Source organism: Ochotona curzoniae, unplaced genomic scaffold (genome assembly GCF_017591425.1).
Source record: "Ochotona curzoniae isolate NIBS_2020 unplaced genomic scaffold, NIBS_Ocur_1.0 patch64, whole genome shotgun sequence".
Lineage (NCBI taxonomy): Eukaryota > Metazoa > Chordata > Mammalia > Lagomorpha > Ochotonidae > Ochotona > Ochotona curzoniae.
This window is the reverse complement of record NW_024467044.1, coordinates 203713-215930: the sequence shown is the minus strand read 5'-3', so window position 1 is coordinate 215930 and position 12218 is coordinate 203713. Positions and strand designations below refer to the sequence as shown.

General features: G+C 35.9%; 1 protein-coding gene across 3 annotated transcripts in view; it reads right to left on the bottom strand.

Annotated features, from left to right (window-relative positions):
• LOC121168148 (sodium channel protein type 9 subunit alpha-like) overlaps positions 1 to 8406 on the bottom strand; it is a 72008-nt gene extending 63602 nt beyond the window's left edge. For 2 of the 3 annotated variants that reach the window (XM_040997968.1, XM_040997970.1), the window contains exons 1-6: positions 8149 to 8406; positions 5933 to 6051; positions 5250 to 5339; positions 4106 to 4234; positions 2597 to 2688; positions 1409 to 1615 (exon numbers count right to left, since the gene is read on the bottom strand). In XM_040997968.1, coding sequence (XP_040853902.1) covers positions 1409 to 1615; positions 2597 to 2688; positions 4106 to 4234; positions 5250 to 5339; positions 5933 to 6051; positions 8149 to 8406 — 895 coding nt within the window. Of the gene's footprint in view, positions 1 to 1408; positions 1616 to 2388; positions 2481 to 2596; positions 2689 to 4105; positions 4235 to 5249; positions 5340 to 5932; positions 6052 to 8148 lie in introns of all 3 variants that reach the window. The other variant, XM_040997969.1, reaches the window with a different exon arrangement.
• Positions 8407 to 12218: the final 3812 nt, after the last annotated feature.

Genomic DNA, 12218 nt, shown 5'->3' with positions numbered 1-12218 from the left:
AAACATCTGGGTGAATGGAGACTCTGGGGTGGACTGTGTCAGTACAAGGATTTCCTATCCTTGGATAGGTGGGATTGATAGCATTTCAGAACTACCAAGACAATTCAAGAGAAACCGGAGGAGCAGGCCCTACAATGGAGACCCTGGGATGGCATCTGGTGGCCATTCTCCATCCCCAGTACTAGGGTGGCAGGGAGGCTGGATGTGGCTTCTCCCCTAATTTCCCCTGACCCCAGATACCATAGGAAGAGGGAGGAAGATTTGGAAACAATGTCTCATCCTGGTCAACTATGTAAACATCATCAATAAAAAAAACCTAAACTAAAAACCATAAATCATGTGATCCAGTATTCACAATTGTCAGAATTTAAGTTAGGAAAATGCTATCCATCAAGGAGCTGTCTTCACTCCCACATTTATTGTAGCATGATTCACAACAACCAAAGAGGCCATTTAATTTGTGCACCCACCAATGAATGGATAAAGAAAATGTGCATATACACATTGGAATATTACTCAACCACTAGAGACACAATCCTGTTATTTCCAGCAGCATGGATGGCTCTATAGTTCATTATACTAAGTCAAGAATGGAAAGACAAATATCACATCATTTCACTTATATTTGGAGTCTAAAATACAGGGACTCTCACAAAAGTTATAAGTAAGATGAAGGTAGCCAGAGACAGGGGAGGGAAATAAAAAGGAAGGCATGAGGAAATGTTAATTAACAGCCAGTAAGTTATAGCAAGGTAAGAGAAAGAAGCTCTGAGGTTCTTCCACATAATAGTGTGATTACAGATAATATTAATGTATCATATTTTTCTATGTTCTAAATATATTTCTATGGTGGGGGTGTGTGTGTGTGTGTGTAGAGAAACAGAGACAAAGTGGAGCCACTGTTGAAGTGCAGGTGCTAAACCCTGCCACCTGAAAATTTGACCATCCTGTATAGATGCTAGCTGCCCTCCCAACTACTCCACTTCCAATCCAGCTCACTGCTGATGGGCTGAAGAGTATAGAAAATCAACCTTAATGTTTGGATCCCTGCCAAACATGTGGGTGACCTGAACAAAACAAGTGACTCCAGACTGTGGCATATTCACACTGTGGTCTTTGTGTTTCTGGGGAATAAATGACGTGATAGAAGATTTATCTGTGTCTTTTCCTCGCTCTAACTCTGACTTTTAAATAAATCATTTTTAAACACATAGAAGATAGGATTTGGGATGCTTTCACTAAAAACAAAATCATATGTAACATAAACCAAATTCATTCTATAGCAGCTTTCTATGTTCTTGATGAACTTTAACATAAATAAAATGAAAGCAACATTTCACTATTTATGGAGAGAAATGCGCTTAGATTATTTCACCTAAAAATGAACTGTAGTTAGTAACATTCTTACTTTTCATATCATCTTCACTCTCAATTTTGGCCATTACATCCCGTATTGTTTCATTGTCAAGTTTCCACACACATTTATGCTTCAGGTTGCCCATGAACAGCTGCAGCCCTATTAGAGCAAACACGCTCAGACAGAACACGGTCAGGATCATGACGTCAGAGAGCTTCTTCACCGACTGGATCAGGGCCCCCACTATGGTCTTCAGGCCTGAAAGCAAAAAGAAAAAGGACCTTCAGGGAACAACAGGAAGGTAAATACGACGCATAAACAAAACACAAACTTTCCTAGAAATGCATGCATTAAATTATCTGATGATCTCAAGTAACAGAAAAGAAGCCTATTAGCTCAGAAGAGCAGTTTGCAATTTAATACACATTTTATTTTCCTATATTATAGCGAATGATAAAAAATAGCAGCAGGTTTTCAATAATACTTAGATTGTCGAATGATTTGGTTGCTCAAACTACAGCTATGCACACTTGTAAAAAGTGATGTTTTCTAAATTCTCATTCAGTAAACCCATGTCAAACAAACCATCTCTCCACAATGGTGCAGCACAAATCGCTGGTCAAATTGTAGCACATAATGACAACTTACAATGAGTGGTTTTATTATTATTAATAAGACATGGTTTGTTGAGGAAAAATAGAAAACAATGTATCATGCAGTGCCCTCATGCCGGTACTTACTATTTCTTAATTATATGAAAAACAATTAGAACTAATTGAAATTTTCCTTCACGGATAAGCAAATGTTAAATAATTTCTTTGACAGGAGGGAAAATTTCAAGCTAAGATGCGAGCCAAGTGGTCACCTTCATCCTTCAAGATTCATGCAATAGATTAAACTCAAAGGCTGACTTTTAATAATGATTTTCTTAAAACATAGAATATGTTTAATTAAAATTGCATAAGAAAAACCGTTTCTTTTTGTTTCTTCAAAAGATCAAAGTCAACCTCAGCGTTTAACCCCACTCTCACCTGGAATGACTGAAATTGTTTTCAGTGCTCGGAGAACTCTGAATGTTCTCAACGCTGAGACATTGCCCAGGTCCACAAACTCTGTCACATATCTGTAATAGGGAGTTTATACACAAACGGTGACAACACACACACAAACAGACAAAGAGCAACTCCCAAACAGCTGGAGTTATGAGTAGCCTAATGTTTCACATCAATCACTTCTTACCTGGGATTACAGAAATAGTTTTCAAAGCTCTCAAGACTCTGAAAGTTCGAAGAGCTGAAACATTGCCTAGGTTTACAAATTCTGTTACATACCTGTAGAATTAAATCAGAGTTATTCAGAATTTAGATAAAGTCTATGGTACTTACCTGTGCCTTTAACCACAAATGTATTTGCTACAAGTGGAAAACTTATTTTTTCTGTCATTTTTAATTTGCTTTGACTCATTTGAAGCAAACAAATCACACGTATTATTCATATCATTTTATAAATTTAATTGCTTAAATAACAAGTAAATGTTTCAATTATTAGATCCCTAACATTAAGGTAAGTTAGATTTAAATTTTCTACTAAATTGTATAAACAATATGCTAAATAAAAAAATAGAGACACAAATGGCTGCATATTCTATAAGTCCATTCATTTGAAAAATACAGACTAGGCAAATGCATGGAGATAGAATATGATGAGTGGAAGCAGAGGGACTTAAAGAGATTCCTAATGAGTACAGGGTTTTCTTTTCTGATAAAATTGTGCTCAAAGTAAAATAAAAAAGAAATTACAAGTCATAATGCTTGCACAGCTTTATGACTACACCAAGTACATTGAATAGTATTGATTTCAAAGTGTGAACTACAGAGCATATGAGCTGCTTAGGAAACAAACAGGAGACGACCCATGAGAAGGGACAGTCCTCTTGGAAGCACTGTTCACCCAGCAGCAGTTCCCAGGTAGAACTGAAGAATCATAGTTTACCTCGAAAGGATGAAGCCTGGTGGATAAGGTGGTGGGGCAGAGGTCAAGCATGGATGAGAAAAACACAGACTAGAAATCTGAAGACCTTTTCAGTTGTGTAAATGGCTCCAATGAACACAGATTTAATATTTCAAAAGGATAAAGGGAAATATAGTATCTAGATTTTGGATTTAGAAAGTGAACGCTTCTGACAAACACGTTGGGATAAGAATAATAACATCAGTGACTTAAGAGTACAACTTAGAGCAATATTCCTCTTCAAAAATAAACTGTGGATGCATATATAGTGCACATATGATATATGAAAACTATGTGTACTAAGCAGTGACAATTTTTAAAAAATTTTGTTTTATATTTTGCTATGCTCATTAGCCATTTAATAATGCAGATTAATAAAGCGCATTATAACTAAAGGCAGGGGAGTCTTTTTCTGTGTGCTTTAAAAATTGTAAATAGTTTTTAAATAAGAATATGTTTTCCACATAAACCTAACTGGCACTGAATACACTGTCTCTTCAAGTGCTAAATGTGATGGAACAGTCAATAAAAATGATGTCATGCTTTCTGTGCAAAATCGCTCTTTCTTTAAAAGTGCATTTTAAATCACCGATTAGCTTTCGGAGAACTCTGATTTTCTTTTCATGCAATCATTACATACAGTAACAATTAGTTACCAAAACTTGTTTTTATGAGAATATTGTGACTTCTGATTTTCCTAAGTTTTCTATTTAAAACAAAAAAACTGAAAGAACTTACGCAAAGACAATGACGACAAAATCCAGCCAGTTCCATGGATCACGAAGGAAAGTAAACTCTCCTACGCAAAAACCTCTTGCAAGGATTTTTACAAGTGATTCAAAAGTATATATTCCAGTAAAAGTGTACCTAAATTCAAAAATTCAGTCAGATATTGTGTGTGAAAGGGATGTTGCACCATGCCAATACGTATCATTTATTTCTTATGGTTAAACAAAGTTATGGACTGGAAATCCCCTACGGGTTTATGGACCCATTCTATTATAACAAACTACATTAAATGTCTGCTGAAAAATCTTAAGATGTTGATATCAGAAACACTTCTAAAAGATAAGGTGCTTGAAATAATTAAGGACATATTTCAGCTCTCCCTAGAAAATGATTACATTGCTACTATTAAAAACTCATTTAAGAACAGAACAGGATATTTGATGAGTTCATTTTTCTACTGTAACATCAAATTATTTACTTCTGATTAACTAATAACATGGGAGAGGGAAAATAACTGAAAGAACTACACAAAGAGACTAAACATTTCACAGAGAAGTGGAGTTAAAAGGCAATTTTATGGAGTGAATGTTGGTTCTAGTGGTTGGGATGCCGCTTGGGAGGCCCACATTCCACAGTCTCTTCCTGTGTTTGCCCTGTATGCTTCCTGTTTTTTCACATTTCCTGCTGGCTGCACCACAAGAGGCAGAATGTGTTGGCTCCAGTGGGAGACCCTTGACTGAGTTTCTAGCTCACAGCTTTGAACTGACTCAACCACAAAGTTTGTCACAATTGAAAGCAAATTAGTGCAAGGGAGAGATCTCAATCCCAAATCATCAATCTCTCTCCTCCAAAGAAATTATTGAGCAGTTTAAAAACTGATGTTTCTTTTACTGCAAACTCTTTAAATCCTTCAACAGTTTTTGCACAATATGTATTTTCTATTGAATATGCCCTGTTTGCATGGATTTCAATTTTTTTGTCCCCCTCCAATAAACTATCTTTGAATTCCTCTTTTCCATGCACTTTCTGGAATATTCTCCAATAACACGAGACAGTAAATCCCACAAAAAAATGTAAAAACTCATGAAAACACAAAGAAAAAGTAAATAGAATAATATCAAAGATATATTAAAATGAGCTCCAATCTACTTACTCTACATTTTTAGTCCAGTCTGGAGGGTTATTCATCGTCATAAATATGCAGTTGGTCAGGATAGTGCACATAATAAGCATGCTGAACAAGGTAGTTTAGAATCAAGGAATATGACAAAAGACTGAAATAAAATCTTCAAATATTTGATGATGACATTTGTTGAAGGTTAACTACTTCTCCTTAGGAAATAATTCCATTTTTTTTGTGTGTCTGAAGGAGAGAGTTATACTAGTATATTCTAAAGTTCTAATACTGCTACTTCACCAATCTTGAGATGCATGTGAAATTATATTGAGACTGACATACTAAAATAAGAATCTTCAAAAGTCCCCCCCCCAAATCTCAATAGCTTAGTGACTAAAGTCCTCATCTTTCTCAGGTCAGGATCCCATGCAAGTGCCCAATTGTGTCCCAACTGCTCTACCTCCCATCCAGCTTCCTGCTTGTGGCCTGGGAAATCAGTAGAGGATGGCTCAAAGCCTTGGGACCATGCACCTCATGGGAGACCCAGAGGCAGTTCCTAGTTCCTGGCTTCAGATTGGTTTAGCTCCAGCCATTGTGGCCACTTCTCTCTGTATATCTGATTCACCAATGAAATAATAAAACAAGTCTTTAAAAAATTAAATAGAAAAAAACCCTACAGCTTAAATTATCCTTCCAAGTAAGCATTTCAAAAAGGATATGAGTGTACTAAAATCTTAATAGATAGTCTTCTCAGTGGACTGAAAGGTGATAGTATGTACAAAGCAGGTGCAGCATTGAAACGGAAGACTGTTTTCCCTTTGTTCAATACTATGAAAGTCTGCAGGACAGAAAAGAAAAGGTATGACATTCAAATGCATAATTTCAAGCTAATGTAATGATACTAAAGGTTTAGTTCCATGTGGCAGTGATGTGTCAAAGACAGTTATTAGGCTGGGTGCAGCGCTATCCACACAGTGATAAACATTAGCAAATTCACTCCAAGAACTTTTCTTTTCAAAACTGAAGAATCGAGGGGTTTATTTATAGGCATGCTTCCAGCTTTCAGCTTTCAAGATACTCTCCTGCTTTGTATTTCCTTAACAGTACCAGTAATATGACTACCAAAATTAGATTAAAATGTAATTTCTTCCATTACACTGCATTTTAAAGAAAATCAGATAGAAACTAGATATCCTTGATTTTTACTACCACATTTGAGACTTTTAATAATTGTTGGCATTATCATGGTCAATAGCAAATGTTCTGAAATACATATTTTTTGAAGAAAGCTTTCACAAAGTTAAAGATCAGCTTTTGAATAATAATTCCAATTAGACAACTCAGTTTCTTCATTTTGATTCTAATACTACCCATAGCAAAAATACAGAAACATAACTTCAAGAAATTGCTTGCTACTACTCACGGTAACTGTAAAAATATGAATAAAAGAATGTTAAACCACTTCCTTTTTGACATTGCACTTAGGAGCTTTCTCCATAGTTTTGATATTTAGTTAAGAAAGTAAAAATACGTAATAATAGAAAAATATTAAAACAACCAAAGTCATTGCCTAGGAAATAGGAAAAACTAAGTGTAAATCCATCTTCGGTTTTCTGCAGGTGACAGACATATTACTTGTGTAATCTTGAAGATACTTAGTCTTTTTATTGTTTTACTTCATTCGAGGCTTATATGAGTTTATGAGTCAGCTTTAAAAAAAAACCATTTTCTGAATTGGGGAAATAAGTACATGAATCTGACTTTATTCTTGCAGGTGGCAGGGTTCCTTCAGGAAGTTCAACCAGAATCAATTATTTTCACATGCTGTTCATTTCCCTGTACCCTTCTCTCTTTGACAAGCTATGTCTCAACAACACGATTTCATTTAAAAAATCATGTTTGCTCTGAAAATTCCTTTTATAATTCATGCATAGTCCTTGAGCTCAACTAACTATTTTTAAAATCTTAGTATAGTGTGCTTTCTGAATCCCACTTATCCAATTTTTTTATCATGGTATAGTGAGCAACTTTGCAATAACAGGTAGAAAAATGAGTTTGAATTTGAAGGAGGCATGGATTTTTAGTTCAAGGAACTACCTAGAAAATAGTAATCTACCATAGAAATAGTAATCTAAGGAAAAATAAAGTATCATTCAGGGAAATAAAAATGGAAATGGGAAACTGAATACAGGACAGTCTATGAGAATCACTGCATGGGCCAGTGCTGTGGCATGGTGAATTAAGTTATTGATCGAAATGCCAGCAACCTATGTATCTTCAGCATCACACACAAGAGCACTAGATCTAGTTCCAGATGCACCTCTTCAATCAAACTTAACATGACTTAGAAGGCAGCATAAGATGCACCAAGTACCTGAGCCCCTTCACCTATGTGGGAGACTCAGAAACAGCTCTATGCTCCTGGCTTTGAACTCATTCTGCCATGGTCACTGTGCCCATTTGGTCAGTAATCCAGCAGAGGGAAGAACTCTGTCTCCCCTCTATATATAATTCTATCAAACAAATATTTTTATAAAATAATATCTTATTGTGGTATCTTAAAATTTAAATTATCAATTTTCATTTGAACTAAAATCTTCTAATACAGTTTGGGGATTTACATACACATAGGATTTAATTATAAATGCAGGAATAATAGACATAAATTTCTGGAGAGCATTGTGATGTGTACAAAACAAAGCAAACAATTTACTGAACACTTAAAAAAACTAAATGAAAAGTAGCATACAAACATCTGAATTATTCTTAATGAAAAAACAGAATCAATATATATTTTGAGTAAACTACTTCTGGTATTAATTTGAACATTATACTTGCGATGTACTTACTGAACTTCATTGCATCTCACTTTAAAGCATCATTTGAATAGAAGGAAGCTAACAGAAACCCACCAGTGAAGTCACTATAAGCTCACTTTTTTGTCTGCATAATAGGGGTCCAGATCCTCTAAGGGCTCTGACACCATGCCTGCAGGAATGTCGCCATAGATGAAGGGCAGCTGCTTGCCAGCTTCCAAGTCGCTGCTTGGCTTTGGCCCTTCTTCGTCATCATCTTTCTTTTCTTCTTTGGGTTCCTTTGTTTTGCCTTCAGCAATCCGTTGTTCAATGAGGGCAAGAGACTGTTTTGTGAAGTGGACAAAGCTTTGAGGTCCTGGGGGAGGCAACATTGCCATTTTTTCATCCTGTAGAGTTTATATCTCCTTCAGCTCATAATACAAGAGGCCTGAGTTGAAACAAAGAAATAAAGGTGAAAATGTCCGGCTGCCAAGACGACGATTTACAACAGCAACAAGGAAAGCAACATAGATATTCAGTTTAAACTGCAAGTGGTAATAGGTTCATAAAATTATTAGCTTGTCCAGTGTCAACCATGTGCAGGCCAGTATAAGACTTATTTTCTATACTTTGCACCCATATTTATTTGGAAATCTGGATTACTTCAAAGCATTAAAGAAAATCTATTCTTACTATTCTCTGTTTTGTATCCTTCATGTCATCTATCCTTCGGTGCAATGAAACTCAATTTCCTCTTATAAAAGTCCTTAGGATATTGCTACCAGGACAATAACTACCCTAGTTTTCCTTTGCCTCTTTAATCACCTGATCATCTTCCTGTCGTACAGCTCATAACTTTATCCACAGATGCTGCTTTTCAATCATTAGGGAGGCTTATTTCTGTGAAATGGAGCAATTTCTGGTTTATATTTTTGTGCAACATATGGGCATCCTTTTTAAATTAGAAAGCTACAATTCTAATCTGAATTAAAAACAACCTGTGAAAAGTATTTTGGGATAGAACAAAAGAAAATAGCTCCTGGCACTGTAGCAGCATAGGCAGAACTGCCAACTGCGATGCTAGCATCCCATATGTGTATTGGTTTATGTTCTAGCTGCTCCCCTTCTGATCCAGCTCCCTGTAAACAGCCTTGGAAAAGTAGCAGAAGATGGCCAGAATACTTGGGCCCCGGTTACCCATGTGGGAGACCGGGAAGCAGCTCCTAGCTCCTGGCTTTGGTCTGGGCCATTCTTAGTTATAGCCAGCTGGGAATTGCATCAGTAAGATGGAAAATCTCTCTATCTCTGTCTACCTATGCTGGATTTCTCTCTTTTTAAAAGATTTTATTTTCACTGAAAAGGCAGATCAGATTTATGCAGAGAGGGTGAGAGAAAGATCTTGCATCTACCATTTCACTCACCAAATGGCCGCAATGACCAGAGCAGACTTGATCTGAAGCCACGAGTTCTTCCCTGGTCTCCAACACAGGTTCAGAGTCCCAAGGCTTTGGGCCATCCTCTAGTGCTTTCCCAGGACACAAGCAGGGAGCTGGATGGCATGTGGAGCAGCTAGGACCTGAACTGGTGCCTATATGGCATCCTGGTGCTTACAAGGTGAAGATCTGGCACATTGAGGCCCATTGTGCTAGGCCCTATTTCTGTCTTTTAACACTGACTTTAAAATAAATAAATAAAAGAAAAAATCCAGGAAAATTTCCTAAATGATTTAATACAAAAAAGTAAAACCACTTTGATTATGACTAACATGATTATGTTACCTGCATATGCATGACATCACAAAAGCTAAAGAATTCAAAAGTATAATGTAGACAAATTAGTTTGTGAATATTATCTTGAAACATTTTAAGAAAAAATGACGAGAAATTGTCATTCTATTTTTAAAAATAAGACTATTTCAGTAAGTTAATTCAGAATCCCTTCTTTAGAAAACTTTTAAAATTCCTTTTACAGTGTGTTTTCCTGGGAGATGTGATGCAACAGCATCCACTTTAAACAGCTTGCAAAGTGTATATTAAATGTTACCATCATGAACAGAGAGATGGTGTTTTATGAGCCATGATCTGCTCTTTTAGTTTCCAATGTTAAATATGATCTTGCATAAATCATAAGTTGTGGAAATGAGATTGTGTAGGCAAAATAATGAACCTGGTGATATTAATTACTCTTTTCTATTTTTTCCAATTTCATATCAAATGAAATAATCTCAGTTATGATAAGATAGATTTGTTTTCTCTTAAATTTCTTGGCTACAACATAAGTACAGCTCATTTATGAGAAAGAAAAATTTTAAACTAGTGTAGACAACTAAAAATCATTTTGAAATGGAATGGGGCCATTGCAGGCATTAGGCAACGAACCAAAAGACCAGCACATTCCCTCTCTTCCATTTTCCTTCTTAGATAAACTAAATTTAAAGGATATAAAAGAAAACAAATAAAATTAGGTAATCTTGAATTTGGTAAAACAAAAAAACAAAAAAATCACTAAATGGCATACTCTAAAATAGTGATTATGTTATGTGAGGCTGATCTCAGCAACTGAAAATTAAATCATGAAATATTTAAAAATTGCCCCGATAAAAGAAGTTTAATTCAATGCTGGGAATGGGGGATGGTCATGATGGAATAGCTTTTCAGTGTAGATGCTGTGGGCTCTCATAGAAAAGTTAGCTAAACAACTTGTGTCTTTGTACAGTATACTTCAACTAAAGAGTGTTACCCTCTTTGAGAATAATTTGCCAGAAATATAGGTTAAGTGATATCAACTCAAAAACCAGCTACTGAATTTACTCATGCAGTTTTCCTGCTTTCTGCTTCCACTCCTTTTCTTCCTATTATCTTTCTCTATTCATGTCTAAACATTCAGCTCCTGAATGACTAAAACAAATACAAAGAGGAGGGACAGGGCTGATGATTGTCAATGGTACCATTCAATAACAGAATTCTCTTGAAGGTAAACCAAAAGATCACACTAAACACCTATTTAACATCACAGCATTGGAAACTGAGTTGAAGAGATTCAGACTGCATTCATCATTATACTCCAGCTGAACAGGTGACATCTTTCATTTTACTAGTTAAATGGCCTTAGTAGAGAGTAGCAGTTGGCATTTGAGTTTACCCAGAAAATACAGTGAGGCAAGCCAAGATCAGAGGGTTTCAGATTTTATATTTTGGGAGAATAATTATTTAAATAGAGCTAAAAAGTCAGCTTAAAATGAAAATAAAATGTTCATCTGAAGTTGAAGGTTTTTTTAATTTTTAAAGCTTTATACAAATTATAATCTCATAACAATGAGTTTTAAAGCACTGGGGCAAACGTTTGGCTCTGGTGATATAAATCATTTGTACATCACTTGGTACATCCAAATTCTGGATCAGAGTGCTTGAGTATGAGTCCTAGCTCTGCTTATGACTGCCGCTCCCTATAATGCAGGTCCTGGGGAGCAGTAAGTCATGACTTAAGTACTTGAGTCCCGGCAAGACTTTTATTGAACCTGTCTCCTGGTGTTGGCCTGGTCCAGCCCCAGCAGCTGCAATCTGGGGCCTGAATCAATGGATGGGATCAATCTCTCTGTGTCTTTACCTTTCCAATAAATAACAATTAAAAACAAAAGTAGGAGGCATCCACATCAATGGCAGACAAATGACAGATAATCATCTTTTGTCTTTAATGAATAAGAGATCTGATTGCAACACTATACAAAGAAATAATTATATTAGTGTCTATTAAACACTGAACTCTGTCAAACCTCAACAGTATTAATTCTATAAAAACACTGGAAACCAAACGTATGCTATTAAACTAGCCAAGATTCTAACCAAAGTATAATGATAGTAGAGAAGATACAGAGAATATCAGATAATACAAATAATCTGTACATAAGAAATGCTGCTTGCTAACGCATAGGGAGGCAAAGGTGAGCCAAATGCTTTAGGCCCTTGTCTCACATGTGGGTGACCAAGAATGATTTCCAGGACTGTGGCTTTGGCTTGGCCCAGCTTTGGCTGTTGTGGGCATTTATGGAGTGAACAGGTAGCTGGAAGATTTCCCTGTCTCTCCCTACTTCTCTAACTTTTCCTTAAGATAAATGAACAAATAAATGTTTTTTAAAAGCCATACCTGTGCTGATTCATTTTTCCCAAATAATTTCTTCTAGAAATTTATTCAAATGCAATATTCTTATCTA